The sequence below is a fragment of the Neophocaena asiaeorientalis genome, unplaced genomic scaffold (genome assembly GCF_003031525.2).
Source record: "Neophocaena asiaeorientalis asiaeorientalis breed wild unplaced genomic scaffold, Neophocaena_asiaeorientalis_V1.1 scaffold226, whole genome shotgun sequence".
NCBI classification, from domain to species: Eukaryota; Metazoa; Chordata; class Mammalia; order Artiodactyla; family Phocoenidae; genus Neophocaena; species Neophocaena asiaeorientalis.
The window spans coordinates 4,681,766-4,696,934 of record NW_020173037.1 but is presented as its reverse complement, the minus strand read 5'-3'; the positions used below and the strand labels follow the sequence as shown (position 1 = coordinate 4,696,934).

At 46.8% G+C, this 15,169-nt stretch overlaps 1 protein-coding gene across 4 annotated transcripts in view; it reads right to left on the bottom strand.

The window, feature by feature from the left end:
- The window catches only part of CHCHD7 (coiled-coil-helix-coiled-coil-helix domain containing 7), a 60,747-nt gene extending 45,580 nt beyond the window's left edge, over positions 1-15,167 (bottom strand). For 2 of the 4 annotated variants that reach the window (XM_024742557.1, XM_024742555.1), the window contains exon 1: positions 9,292-9,562. In XM_024742557.1, the coding sequence (XP_024598325.1) occupies positions 9,292-9,330 (39 nt within the window). In that variant the 5' untranslated portion in view covers positions 9,331-9,562. Of the gene's footprint in view, positions 1-3,383; positions 3,826-9,291; positions 9,674-10,416; positions 10,516-12,102; positions 12,519-15,039 lie in introns of those variants that run through there. The other 2 variants (XM_024742556.1, XM_024742554.1) reach the window with 2 other exon arrangements.
- Between the last annotated feature and the right edge of the window lie 2 nt (positions 15,168-15,169).

Sequence of the window (15,169 nt, the reverse complement as noted above, 5' to 3'; positions counted from 1 at the left end):
CACTAGCTCATTTATGGTGTTTATTGCTAATTCATAGTCTCTCTGTCACCCTCTTCAGTCATAGACGTCCCATGAGGGCACAAGTCTTTGCCTATCTCGTTTGGTAATGAACCTTAAGTTCCAAGGACAGTGTAGCACATAGTAAGTACTCGATTAAGTATTTGCTGAAAAACAAACAAAAAGGCTTTTGCTGTACAAATGAATGAATGCCAAAAGACGGACATTTCTCTAATGCTCAGGTCATAAAGCATATCCTATAGACTGCTAGATCTTTTCCTTGCTTACTTTCCTTATCTCTACGTATAAAGCTTTGGCAAAATTTTAAACCCTGTCCATCATGTTTTTCTTCTGCACTCTCTACATCCTTCCGTAATCCCAGTGGCCCAGAACTTTTATTTAACCTAAACAAAACCATTTCTTTCGTCCAGTCTGACCCATATTCTTCAAAGAGCCCCATGTTTCAATATATAATGCGTTCTCTCTCGGTTGTTCACCCCTTCTAAGTAAATCCATCCCATCATTTATTTTATCGTTTAGAGAAGTACTCAAAACTTCAGAGCCATAAACATTTCAGGAGGAAAGTCTCTTCAAATTAGAAGACAGTCAGACTCTCTTTGTAAATATGCTACTGCCTCCTTGAAGACTACTGGTGCCAAATCATGCAATCTTACGCAGCTGGCCCCCTCCCTTAAAGATACCCAGATAATAGAATTACTATAATTAGTTTTGCAATCACTCAGCTCTAAGGAACTCTTAGTCAAGACTAGGATGCTCTTTTGAGAGCACGAGGAGGTCAACAACGTGGAAATAAGTGGTATTGATCTACTATTCCCGTGAAGAAAAAATCAAAGTATAAGGTCTCTAATTTTCAAAATTTAATCTCCTTGAATGGAGATTTCATGAGGATATTTACTTTTCCTTCTCCTCAAAAGGGAGGGATACAGAATAAAAATAGCTATAGCACTTATTGGTGCTTTCCTATGGTCCAGTTTACGAACCCGCGTCCCCTGCATCGGAAGGTGGACTCTCAACCACTGCGCCACCAGGGAAGCCCTGTGCTAAGTTTTTTACAGACATCATCTGACTCGATGCTCACAGGAACTATAAAATGTGGGCATTTTACAGCTGCAGAACTTGAGGTTTCTGCATCTAAGTAATTATCCAAAGCCCACAGCTTTAAGACAGCTAGAAAGAAGTGGGGTTACAAATCGAGCCAGAACAAAGCGGAGCCCTCACCTTCAACCACCAGCCGCACCCCTCCCACCCTGTCCCTGATTTCCTCTGCTTTCCACATCTTCACCCCACCCCCATCCCCAAATGATAGATAAAGGGGTTTCTAGAGACATACAGGTAACTGACCCAAACGCTGTCCTAAGCCCTCTTGTGCTGGAGCTCGGGGGCCACGCGGCCATGGGGGGCGGGAGCCGCGCCCACCCGGGAACAGGACTCTGGAGAGTTAACCAGGCGGGGTTTGCTGCTATTCTTGGCGTTGTTCGGTCTTGTTTTCCCAAGACGTGGAGAAATATAGTCTATTGAGGTTGTGAAAGACATTCTTCAAGAGTGGGAATTACATACAGAAGCTGTCAAGGCTCTGGAATGCTGCTCTACAAGATGACATCTACGTTGAAAGGGAGAAGCAAGCAGGGAGACAGACGACAACTCCCGCAGCCCACCCCATGAACCACGAACTGAAAACGCCCCAACCCCTGGCCACAAGTCCCCAGTCTCTAAGGGGCACAGGTGTCAGGAAGCACTTCGGCACAACAAGATGACAAAACCCACCTTTATATCCAGGAAAGAAGTCTGCTTTGCAGATGACCCAGACCTTGGCCTCCCCTCCGTGCTCTTTTCGACAAAGAGCACGGTCATCTCAGCAACGTCACGTCCCACTGTCACCTCAAGAGCAGAAGAAGCAGGTAGGGTTGACAGGGCACCCGGCACCAAACATCTGAAAGACTTCTTAGAAGTTTAAGTAAAGAATCAGTCACGCAGTCACAGACGCTGATTAATCTGTAAGTTTCTCCCTAGAGTATAAACCCTCATTCACTTTTACATCTCATGCAGAAGCCTTTTATCTGTGTCCAAGACTCAATAAGTACTAGATGGTGAAATGAATAGTAATTGGAACACTAGGCAGAGTCAGGAGCCGCAAAGGAGAGGAAAGACGCTGAGGAGCCTGGGTCCACGCGCGAGAAATGCGAGGGTAGGGAGGCAACTGCACCAAAACGCAGTTTATAAGCTGCAAGTCTCACTCCTGCATCTGCGAGCCAGGAAGACCACCGGCTTCCCAGGGGTGGGCTGCGAGTTAAATACGACCGTGTTTCTGACGATACCTTGCAAACTGCAAGGTGCTGCACAAGGAATCATGGTGGTCCCTGCTTTTGCAGTTTAGTGCAGGATGTGACGGGGACAACCTAGGTCTACAGTCAGGGACATGATGGAAACCAGCATCTAATTACGGACAGAGCGGACCAGAGCTGCACTTAGCGCCCAGGCACCAGGAGGTGCAGAGGGTGAAGAGCCGCTTCTGGCGTGGGACTAGGCCTAGTGTGAGGCAGAGCTGACCCACCAAGAGGCCAGCGCGATTCCTGAAGGGAACAGAGGACAGCTTTGGAAGAGAAGAGGGAGAGGGCTCCTGTGCGCCGGCAGAGGGACCATCCGGCCCGCGGTCAATTCTGTTCATGCAAGTCGGGCCCTGAATACCGGTGCCTAGTGAGTTTCTTCCGGGTGACTTGGTAAATATTTCCTGTTCTTCTAATCTGACCCCACCCCCAAAATGAATTTTTTTGTACTTGTTCTTGCTTATTAGAGATTTCAAGTATACATGAGGTGACTAGGATAGTGGTAGAATGTGAGAAGAAAATTAAAGGAGAGAACATTCTGGACCAAATTACATTATAAAACTGGAAGTGAGGGCGTGAAATAAAACAATGATCACTTTGGCTTCCTGCAACCTCTTCTAGCAGAGATGGAGTTTGGGGGTATTTTTTAGGGAGGGATTGAGGGAGGCGGTCAAGTTAAGAAGATTGTAGTGGTTGATATTACGGTTTTCAGAGGGGACCAAAATCAGCCAGGCTTTTGCTGATTACATACAAATCCACTAGCTTTATCAGCGCATTTCAAATATTAATAATATTAATGATACCTACTTGCACAACACACGTGAACTCTGCTTTGGGTTTCACAACAACCTACAGGACAGTTAGGGCGTATTCACAGTACGAAAGGCTCTAGAAGGGTCAGCGATTTGCTCAGGACTGTGTGGGCAGTAAGGGATGGAGCCCAAACTCACACCTGGATACCGTGACTGCAAATGCAGTGCCGTTTGCACATCGTGCTGTGTCTCGCTTCCGGGTATGAAGTGAGGTTTTTGGCTTAGGCCCTGGCGTTGGAAGCTTTATTTGCAGTGTGAACGACCTTCACCCTCGGTGCTCACTTCACCTCTCCTCCCCCATCTCAAAGCCCTACACTTGCCCCTTCCTCATTCTGTCCACCCTGAAGACGGGCCGGGACACAGTCCTGACTCTCTTCCTTCTCTGGGAGGACAGTCAGAACTGGTGGAGGAATCCGAGTCGGTACCAAGCTGACATATCTGTGGTCTCTAAACGCAGTGATGAGATAAAGAGAGAATCTGAGCGCACAACCCCACCGTCTCGGGCTTCGAGTGTGGACACGACCAACGCCAGAGGCGGCTCCTGATGCGGGTGCCTGTCCACGAAAGCTGTTCCTATGTTCATAACTCAAAGCACAACCGGTTCACCTCTTTCACTCTCCTTTTCAGAACAAAGCGTTTCACACTTAGGAGACATTTCTCTTACTCTGCTTCTGCAAAATAAAAAAGAAAGGTGAAAAATTAAAAGCCCATCCGGGTGACTTTATTTGCCTGGTTCTACCTCATCTGATCATATGAACTCATGAAGTGAGAACCACTGCAGTGCGGGGGCGGTGAGGGGGGCGCGATGGGCCCTGACCGGGGCAGCAGGGAAGCTGCAGAGGGGGTGGGGGGCTAAAGGCCCTTTGAGACCTGACTGTGGCCTCAGGAGGCCTGGGCGCTCGGCGGGGAGGACCGGGCCGCCCAGGGGCAGCGATGGTGCGGGGAAGACACTGTGTCTGGAAGGAGTGGCGGGTACATTCCCGTCTGCCTCCCTCTCTGAAGTCTAAGGTCCTTGAGGACAGAGCCTGGGCCTCGTGTGTTCAAAAACACATCCTCCGCATCCTGCTCAAGGCTGCACCCTTTACGAATGTCGCCAGATCTAGAGAACCTTGGCAACTAGGGGAAGGAGTGTGGATGTCTATCCTGAGGTAACGGCAGGTCTTGGGAAGCTTAAGCAGGGGGCTTGCTGGGGTTGCATTTAGGGAGGTTCTGTGGGCTGCGGTCCCAAGAAGGACCCGGAGCTGGGCGAGGATTCCCAAGGGCAACAGTGTAGATGGTCGCAGGGATCCAGGGTCATAACCTCTGTCTCAGCGCCTCCAGAACTATCCTTCTAAACACACACGGGACTTGACCTTCTCCATCTCAGAACGCTGCAGAGCTTTTCTTTCTGTACAGAGGGAAGTTTAAGTCCCGGGAACAGCATTCAGGGCCACACACAACGTGAGCCCAGCCCACCTGTCCAGAGCCCCTGCCGCATCCCCTTCACCTACTCTGCTCTAGTCAGTGAACAGGACGTGCCCCTTCGTGTCTGTCGAGGCCACTCCCCCTCTGGGAAGCTTGCCCTGGCCGCTCCCGGGAGCATCCTTAAGTCCCCTGCGGCTGGCGGTGCCTGGCTCCTCCCACACGCTTACCCCAGCGCTTGGCGCGTTGCGGGCACCTGGCGGATGTTTACTGAGCAGAAGTGAACTGCAAGTGCAGTGCTTGTACTTGGATTCATTTAGTGTTTATTGACCACCAGAAACCACAGGCAAAAAGACTGATCTACTTAATTACCTTAAAATGTAAAACACTGCTCAGAAATGAAAACACAAAGTTAAAAGACAAACTGGGAGAAATATACAGAATACATTTGACAAAGAGGCAATTCCCTTACTATACCAAGAGTTCCCCAAATTGCTCACACCAACAATCTAAAAAAAAAATGAGCAAAGGAAACAAATACGCCCGTTCCACTTTTCACTCACCAACTCACAAGGATGAAAGTTTTAAAGTGCCCAGTGGGACTGAGGGCGTGAGGAACGAAAACTCTCAGGCTTTGCTTCTGGGAGTGGGAGTATGCTTCCTGTGGGAGGGGGTTTAGCAACATCTACACGATGCAAACTACTGAAACCTTCCACTCCTACACACGTAGCATACACATAAAAACGGAACAAGCAAAGAACCGCAGCTGTCGCCTCGTTCCTAAGAGGGGACCCCTCAGTGGGAGACTGGTTCCAGGACGGTGTACCTGCCCAATGAAAGAACTAGAGTAAATCTGTAACCACGCATGGGGAATTGTTCCATACTATATTGCTAAGTGAGAAAAGCAGAGGGCCTCCGCTCGTGTACTATGACGTGCCTTTTGTGCAGAACAAATAAACAAATATACAGATATGCTCGTGCATACATATAAGACCGTGAAAACCCTTGACGTTGGCTGCTCCTGGGCAGATTTATTTGCATTGTAAACCCGTTGGCATTGTTTGAACCTGCGTGTTTTTCCTTTTTATTTTTTTTTAAATCAATTTATTTATTTTTGGCTGCGTTGGGTCTTCGTTGCTGCGCGCGGGCTTTCTCTAGTTGTGGCAAGCGGGGGCTACTCTTGGTTGCGGGGCGCAGGCCTCTCATTGTGGTGGCTTCTCTTGTTGCAGAGAACGGGCTCTAGGCATGCAGGCTCAGTAGTTGTGGCATGCGGGCTCAGCAGTTGTGGTTCGGCGGCTCTAGAGCATAGTCTCAGTAGTTGTGGCACGCAGGCTCAGTAGTTGTGGCCCGTGGGCTCAGTAGTTGTGGCTCGCGGGCTCTAGAGCACAGGCTCAGTAGTTGTGGCGCACAGGCTTAGTTGCTCCGCAGCATGTGGGATCTTCCCGGACCAGAGCTCGAACCCGTGTCCCCTGCACTGGCAGGAGGACTCCTAACCACTACTCCCCCAGGGAAGCCGTGAACCTGCAAATTTTTCATTGTGTTCAATTTTAAAAGCCTTCCCTCCGCAAACACATACGCAGCTTTGATCCTTTATTACATACTAGACGCTTGCCAGGCGTTATGGGCAGAACCACAAATGACACTGCTGCATCCTCCAGGAGCTTTCAGATAAGATACAGTGATTCTCAAAAGGACTGGTTTTGCATACCACACACACACGGAACCTGCGAGGAGACGCTTCCTACCAGCGTGAGATGCACGGGAACACGGTAAAATACCTTCTAGGCACCTTGTTAGTCGATAGCTGCTTCCAAAGGCCTGCCTGCCCCCCAAACTTCTCTAGGCACCTACTCACATCCTGACACAATTAATTTAACAGCTTCACCTCTCCCAAAGTAGAATCGTAGAAAGAGAAATTAAAAGAGTGGCAAATTTAACAGTGATGACGGGGGAAACCCCTGGGACTCTGTCCCTTCAAGTGGTGCAACAAGATCTCTAACAGCCAGGTTACGAGAATAGTGTCCCGAAGTCAGCAGGGTGTGTGTGCACAAAGGTGTAAACGAGAAGTTAGCAAACTACTGAAGACAAAGTTAGAACGGAACAGTGTTGCCTGGGTGGAACCTGGGTAGAGCCATATGCTCACATATGTTAAGAGTCTGCTGATCAGAAATCCCCAGTTAGTCTGTCTTCAAAAGGACTTCATAGAAAACACACCTATAGATACCAATCATCGAGGAGCTGCACCAGCACTACAAAACTACGGTGATCAGGACCGTGCACGACTGGCACAGACATCAACACAGGGATCAGTGGGACACAACTGAGGTCCAGAAACACTTTCACAAACACCGTCAGCTGCTGTGCCACAAAGGCGCCAAGACAATTCAGGAGAAACCACAGGCTTTTCAACAAAAGAGGCAGGGACGACGGGCGGGGCAGCCACGTGTGCAGCAGAATGAAGCTGGACCCCTACCTCACACCACATTCAAAAACTAACTCAAAATGGATCGAAAACCTAAACATAAAAGCTAAAACCATAAAACTCTTGGAAAAAAACGTGGATGTAACCCTTTGGACCTTTTCTTAGATATGTCACCGAAAGCTACAACAAAAGATGAATTGGACTTCATCAAAATTCAAAGCTTTTGTGTCTCAAAGGACACCACGAGGTGAAAATACAACCCACACAGAATGGGAGATAAAATTCACAAACCATGAATCTTATGAGGGACTTGTATCTAGTATGACAATTGGGACTCTGACAACTCAGTAATAAAGATACACAACCTAATTTAAAAATGAGCAAAGGACCCGGAAGAACATTTCTCCAAAGAAGATATACAAGTGGCCAACAGGCAAGTGAAGATGCTCGGCATCGTTGGGCATCAGGGAACGCAAATCAAAACCACAGTGAGACCCCAGCTCACGCCCACGAGAATGGCTGTGACCAAAGGCAGATAATAAGGGTTAATGAGGACGTGGAGAAACTGGAACTCTGATACCTTGCAAAATGGTGCTGCCACTTTGGAAAACACTTTGCTGGTTCCTCAAAAGGCTAAACACAGTTACCGTATGACCCAGCAATTCAACTGCTAGGTATACATCCAGAAAGAAATTAACGTCCACGCAAAACCTCGTGCACAGAAGTTCAAGAAGCCACATGACTCATAAAATAGCCAATAGTGCAAACAACCCAAATACCAATCAACTGATGAGTGGATAAATAAAAGGTGGTACAGCCATACAATCGAAGGTTACTCAGCAGTGAAAGGGAATGAAGTACTGATACACGCAACAGGAATGAACCTTGAAAACATGAGGCTAAGTGAAAGAAGCCAGCCACCAAAGACCACACGTTGCATGGCTCCATTTCTGGAAATGTCCAGAACAGGCAATTCTAGAGACAGAAGGTACGTTGGCGGTTGCCTACGTGCTGGGGAAGTGGAGGAAGGGTGGTGTTAGGAGGAAAGGAACTGTGTGCTAACAGGTACAGGCTTGCTTTCTGGGGTGATGCCCCCTAAAATCCATTGTGGGGACAACTGCACAACTTCGTCAGTACACTAAAAGCCATCGCATTGTACACTTTAAATAGACGGCTTATATGGTTTACAAACTGCATCTCAATGAACCTGCTGTTAAAAAAAAAAAAAAAAAAAAAAAAGAGCTAGGCCAGGACAAATAGCTAGCGGATGAATGCTGCTGTTGGTATGTACCTTTAAAAGGGTGACATTAAAATTCCAAGCCCCTGAACAAGCTTAAAAGTACTGAAATGCTTCTTACATAGTATCTATTAGTTTCTTGTCAGCTCCTATTCTAACCCATCATTTTAGAGCAATCAGTACAAATCAAAGAATCTCTGAAAGAATCCATCTTTTATTCAAATAGAATCACATTTGGAAATCAAGATCATATGGTTTAAAACCATCTGACCTGGGTTTTGGATTCAGACCAACGAGAAGGATAGTCTGTTGTCAGCATCCGTGAAAACACTACTCTTGCTCCAGGACCAGATGAAAACAAGGGACACAAACTATTTGTTTTCGCTGACTTTATAAGTACATTAAATTTTATCAAATACTGTATCTTTTACAATTCTGTAAATGAAACAAACTGGATTTTAAAAGGCGGTGAGCCTGAGGGCTGCTCCACAATCCACCTGGTCACTATGCTGAACGTTCCTGCTTTCTTATCATTAAATGAAGCTGAGCTCCGGCCTCACCCGGTGCTGCAATCACTTGATGGGCCCCAAACTCTCCTGGTCCACCTCACCCTGCAAGCAGAGATCCTACTTCTGAAAGTATCACCTTTTCTTTCCATTACTGTGGTTCAAGGATACTACGCCTTCACAAGGTTCTCCGGTATTCATAGATTTTATAGAATCCTTCGACTAAGCCTTTCCTTAAAGAAAGAAAATGAAGACAGCCAGTTCTTTTTCATGCCACTTCAGCCAACCTTGCCTTTCCCCTGCTCCCCTAACCTTTTTAAACCGAGGTACGTGAGTGAAGTCAGGGCAGGGATCTAACACACTGGGATTAGACGCCCACCACGCAGCCACCCTGGACTTACCTTCCCGTCTTCTCCCCACCACTCAGTCCCCCACCTCACCCTCCAGGGGGAACCGTCTACACACTGCTCTCCAGATGTGGCTCCAGCTTTCCCTCCATCATGTCGTCACTCACATCACAAGCACTGCTTCCCTTTCACCCCTGTTAAGTCCTTCCTCGTTCCCGACTTACTTCTCTTTCGAAACTCAGCGGAAAAGCTCGACTCTTCATGGACTCTTTCCTGACGCTCCCGACTTCAGGAAGTCTTGTAAACTCGGTGACACGGCACAGCCAGAGCGGCCTGCTCTTGTTATGGCACTGAGAGCAAACACAGAGGACACAGGGCTTCCCCTGGTGGAATCTGAGATCTGTCTGGGTAAGGCCTGGAAGGTCTTAAGAAGTTACCGTAACCACTTATTAAACATATTCATCTGCTTCTGAGTTAAATAAACCACTTTAATGCAAACACTCAATAGGGCATCTTGCCCATTGCTTGCAAGATTATGTCTCTCTCTGCTGCTGTAGGCATAGACGGCTTCACTCCATCCCGTCTTCTCTGGATCATGACAGAATTCTGTGTGTACGTGCAAAAAAGAAAAACCAAAATCAGTCAAGTACTAAATGCTAATCAGTTGCCAGTACTCTGCTATTGTGGTCTTCAGAAAGGAAACGTAAAAAACCGAGTTTAAAAAACAACGAAGAATGAATTCTAGGACTCCAGATACCGTTTTCAGACGATTCTCAATTAAACAGAAGTGATTCTTCCCACAGGAATATGTTAACTGTAACTGGGGTGAGGACACACTTTGTAACTTCAGGCCCATCGAGAGGAGCTACGGAATAACTGCCAAATGAAACCAACAGGTAAGCTAGCAGAGGGACAGGAAGTAGCTGGATCCAGTGCTCAGAGAAACAGAAATTATATGGCAACGTCCGCCAAAAATGGGACCACGGGTGATGGCGGGAGAGGAAGAAGAGAAAAGGAAGCCTGATGCGTGCTGTGACGGGGACGAGCCACCTAGTCCGCTCACCTCCAGAAAACTCCAATTGTAACAAGGCTATCACTTTAGGGCCGCAGGCACTCATGCACGTAGGAAGACACACCTCTATCAGAGCTGCGTCCTTACACGCGGGCAGAGGGTGAGGCAGCTAACGAGAGCGCCCAAGGATCCTTTAGGGCACACGGAGGATAAAGTCAAAAAGGTAAGTTTCCGACAGCCATCACTAAGGAAGGATTATGGGTGCTGACAAACTTCAGGCTTCAGTTTCAAGCCGAACAGATGAGTTTCAACATAAAGGTAACCAAACTAGGCTTACCCAGAACTTCCGGCAGTTTTTGTACTTCAAGAAGTGAGTGGAACACCTTTCTCTGTCATAGTTATATTCATCCATACATCTGGTAGAAGCATCAGATTCCTTAAATAGGTAAGATAGGTATCATTTAAGAGGTGGAATGGCATCTAAAAAAAAACAAACTTCTGAAGCTGCTTCCCCCCCAGAGCAGGTAATGTGAAATAGTTCCTTTTTGTTCATTTGGACGAACAGATAATGAACAGGAACAGAATCATCTTTCCAACTATCCCAGCATTCGTTCTGCTCAAAGCAGACATCTTCCTTTTCACAGTGGCGTCAGTTTTCTGAACACCTGACCACAGGAATTTGAGTCGAAGCACTGACTGAGATCACTTAACCCAGTAACCGTTCAATGAAGAGGCCGAGGCAAGGTGCAACGTGCTCAAGATCACGGTGCAAGGAGTTCCCTGGCGGCTCAGTGGTTAGGACTCGCTGCTTCCGCTGCCGGGGCCTGGGTTCAATCCCTGGTCTCGAAACTAAGATCCCACAAGCCACACGAGGCGGGCTGGAGCGGGGAGGGAATCACTGCTGTATGTGGAAGCAAAACTCAGTCTCCCAACTCGGAGGGCAGCTCTCCGCCCCTCCAAGTTCTCGCTTGGACTTGAATGTTTGAGTTAAGGTGGTTTTGAGAACCTAAGTAAGTTGCTAATGACTGGTCTGCAAGGTAACTTAACGACATTCATCTCAACGTATGTTCGGCTATCATTTGCTCCATTACGCAAGTAAGTACACAATTATGCAAGCAATTTTAATAGGTTATCATTAATATCACTTCAAAACCACAAGGAGCAACACAGGGCTAAGAGTTCAAAGGAGGGTAGCTGCCATTTGGGAGTTAAATTTCAGCTGTCTGAACTGGAAGTAGATTGGAGAACAAACTTCAAAGTGAAAGGCATGATTCCGAGACTCCAGCTAAAGGGAAGCTTTAAATAAAGGGGAAGGTAACTTGCTTCACAGATCTAAGAAACATGGTCTAGCTGAAGAGACTTAGTAAAGCCGTTAAACAGATTTCATATGTGTAGCAAAGCTTATCTTCTAAGCCAAATATTTAATGAATGTGTATATTTGGAAAATGCATATAGGATCGGGAATATAATTTTCATAGCACCAGTCCAACGACTGCATTATTCAAGGGTGACAATGCCACAAGTAAGAACCGCTAAATCTTACCAAATAAATGCCAATAAAGCTTTACCATTACAACAAAATGTTTTGTTTACGTGATACCTTTGTGAAAACCTTCAGGCTTTAAATAGCCTAATTCAGTTATCAACCCTCATCCTCAGCCAGGCTGTCTCAGGGACATGATGAAGGCATTGCTATCAAAACATAAATTTCAGTGACCGTTTAAAAATACCTACTTTCCATCTTTGCATGTTTGGACTCAAGAATTTCCTCTGTGTTACACATGCTTGTCTAGTATAACAGTGATGTTATACAAATTAGGGAAACTTAAAAGAGATGAATCCTTGTTAGCTAGATTATGAATATCTAAAAATGCTCTAGTGAAATAAGGATACCCAGGCCAGGAATATTTCTCGTACAGAAATAACTTTATTTAAGAACTGCAGAAAACTGATGCCCACAAAATCAGAAGAAGCCTGTTTTTCCAACTTAATACTCGCGACAATTAAAAGCGATCTGGCTTACCAACAAGCAAGGATTTATGTCAGGATCTCTCAGCCTTCCAGCTACCACGGGCATCCTACCTGTCTTCTTCCTGCAGGCAGATGTTGGGGAAGAGTTACACAGTGGATGACAATATAAGCTAGTAAATCTCATCAGCTCCACAAGTACTTGAAAAGTTAATTCTGCCATAATGATTATCCAGTGAGGAACTCATATAACCTCTGTATTTTCAGAGTAAAGACTTGGATGTGATTCTCCTTTGCACTGACTTGTGCCTCAGCACAAAGGCCTTATTTAAATTCCTAAAGTGCATCTACTGAAATTTGATTACAATGTCCAGAAAGAAAGACAATTCAGCTAAAATTTGGTTTTAGTTTACTCTTATTTCTAAAGGTTAAAATTAAATGTATTAACGAAACCTAAGAATACCGCATGCACTCTATTACTTCCTTATGATATATGGATTAGCACACAAAATAAGGGTGGAATACTTTAGTACAACCCAACTTTAGCAAAAAACATTTGTTAACTAAAGTACGTGAATGTCTACTCCATGGCCGGCCCTGGGGTGGCCGATATACCAAAAACAAAAACAAAACAAAGTTATTACTTAGTTGACATTCTGAAAAGTTAAAAAAAGAAAATCTGAAACTTAACTTCCAGGGGCATCTTCTATTTAGCTGGTACTTCCCAGGGTTGAAGGAAGTCAGGGAATGCTACTGTAGAGCATTCATCTTCCAACTAAAGCCGTATACAGAGATACAGCTCTGAAGAAGCCTTTATCCATTAAAGATGACCACAGTTCTCTAAGGGCCAATTAGTGATTCCAAGTCAAGTCGTATACTCATTATAACAAGTATGTCGACTCTATCCCAGGACAACTACTCTCTATAATGAAGTTAATTGAAATTGGTATACAATTATCTTCAAAGACATGTCATAGAAATGAACTAAAAGGGAAACTAAAAAAAAAATAATCAACTAACTGTTAATTACTAAAAGGTAATTTTTTGTTTATTTCAACGTATTGGCATACTATCGATTAAGCCACCCACAAATATTTTTAAATGCTCTGCACTAAGTTTAAGGAACTTACTCCTGAATGGCGTTCTAGCTTAACTGTCTTCTACCTAGAGGTCAAAGGAGAAGCCAGCAAATAATGCAGTATGACTTACCAAAAACACCACTGAATAAAAACTGCATCAGTATAACCAGACAGAGCTCAGAATTTTTGTACAAAGTGGTTTCTACTTTCCTTGCCCAAGATGGGATCATCAAAACATATCAGTCATGTTAAAAGAAATAAAGTACGTTCAGGAAAAACAATCAAACCCCACCAACTCCTGAAAAGTGAAGGTATTCTGAATCTTGAGTCAACTAGTTCCGTTTCTCTATTAAGAGAAAGATCACGATGTCCAGGCTAAAGGAGATAACCTTTGCAAAGAAGGATGGAAAAAAGTCTAATCGTTCGGGGGTCTTTTCAGTACCCACTAAGTAATCCTTCTATTTTATCATCTTCACTGACCAATACATGAGTATACCTAGCTAGCAGAAACATCTTAGCAAAAAGGAAATTCAAGATGCTGTCCAACTATATGTAGAAGCTTCTTCCTCTCCTGAATACAATTCCTTTGCAGCCTTCACTTCTTCTTATGAGAGGTGAGGGCACTAAGTAAATTCACAGCCTTCCTTTCTACATCTGTCCTATGCTGTGAGAGCAAAGAACTCTGCTTAGCTGTTCATATGCCTTGGATATAATCTCAACAACGATCAGACGCAGACAAAGGTTGCCTGCCTCCTGTGAAAGTGTTCTGCTTCGCATTTTATCATTGTCATGGGTCAGGAATTCTTTACAAATAACACCGAGGTAACATCACATATACCGAATCAGGTCTGCTGTAGGAGTTTATCCACCTTTCATTTCCTCTCCCTTCCGGATTCTAAATACAAGTCAATCTAAGTTTGGATTTCCGACTGTCACCTTCTTTGCATGAATCCTCATGTTATCAACTGGAAATGAAGAGGAAATGTCAGTTTACAGTGAGGAGCGGGGCTGAAGTCAAGTTCGAGTGTTCCGCCAGCGAGGCCTTATCTACTTAGTTTCTGAAGGTACCAAACAAACGTGACGAAGCTCTACTTGCAGGGGACAGTCAGAAAGAAACCAACGATTTGAGAGAGGGGCCGCAAAAGCACAGCACGTTTGAGGAATAGCCCTAAAATCTTTTCCAAAGGGCAAACTGCTTGAAAAAGTATTTCTTGATTTCCCACCCAGTGGTTCAGGTCGCCACTCCGAGCAGCTCTGCAAGGGAAGGGGGACGCGAACGCTGCTGACCCGTCCAGCCCACCCCTCCCGTGCTGGTCCTTGCCCAGGCAGGGGTTGCGGCCCTCCCACACCGCAGGGCAACCGTCGGGAAGCTGAAACACGTCCTGCGAGGCCCTCCAGCCTTTAACCCACGGCTGGGTGCAGGCAGGCAGGGTCAGGAAGTAGCGGCGGCCCTGCGGAGGGGGCGGGGAAGGCGAACGGAGACTCTGGAGCCAGGCGAGCCCCAGGCCCCGCTACCTCCAACGAGCTGCCCGGCCCCCCGACGGCGGGCGCAGGTGAACCCACCTTGCCCCGACCTTCACCTTCGACGGCGCCCAGAAGAGCAGGGGGAGAGGAAAACGCAGGGAACTGGGGGCAGGGGTAGGTATTTACGCTCCAAAGGCTGGGAAAAAGGGTGAAGGAAGGGTGAAGGAAGGGCCGGGGGTGCCCAGGCAGGGGGCAACTTCCTCGTCCCCGGCCCGAGAAGACCCGTGCTGCGGGGAGGATGTGACGGGAAGGGCCCGCGCCCAGGCGAGGCCTGGTGGAAGCGGCGCCACGCCGGAGAAGCGGATGCGGGCCCCGCGGCGGCCCAGGCGCGCCAGTCTCTTCCCGCAGCCCGGCAGCGGCCGCAGAGGGAAGGGCGGGGAACTACTCACCTCGGGCCGCCGCTTCACCAGCAGCGCCCAGGCCGTCTCCAGCTCCAAACACGTCAATGGCTCACGCAGCGGGACCTTAAGTAGCGCGCATCCCAACGTGCTGCCCCCGCTCCCCGGCGGCCGCCGGCCC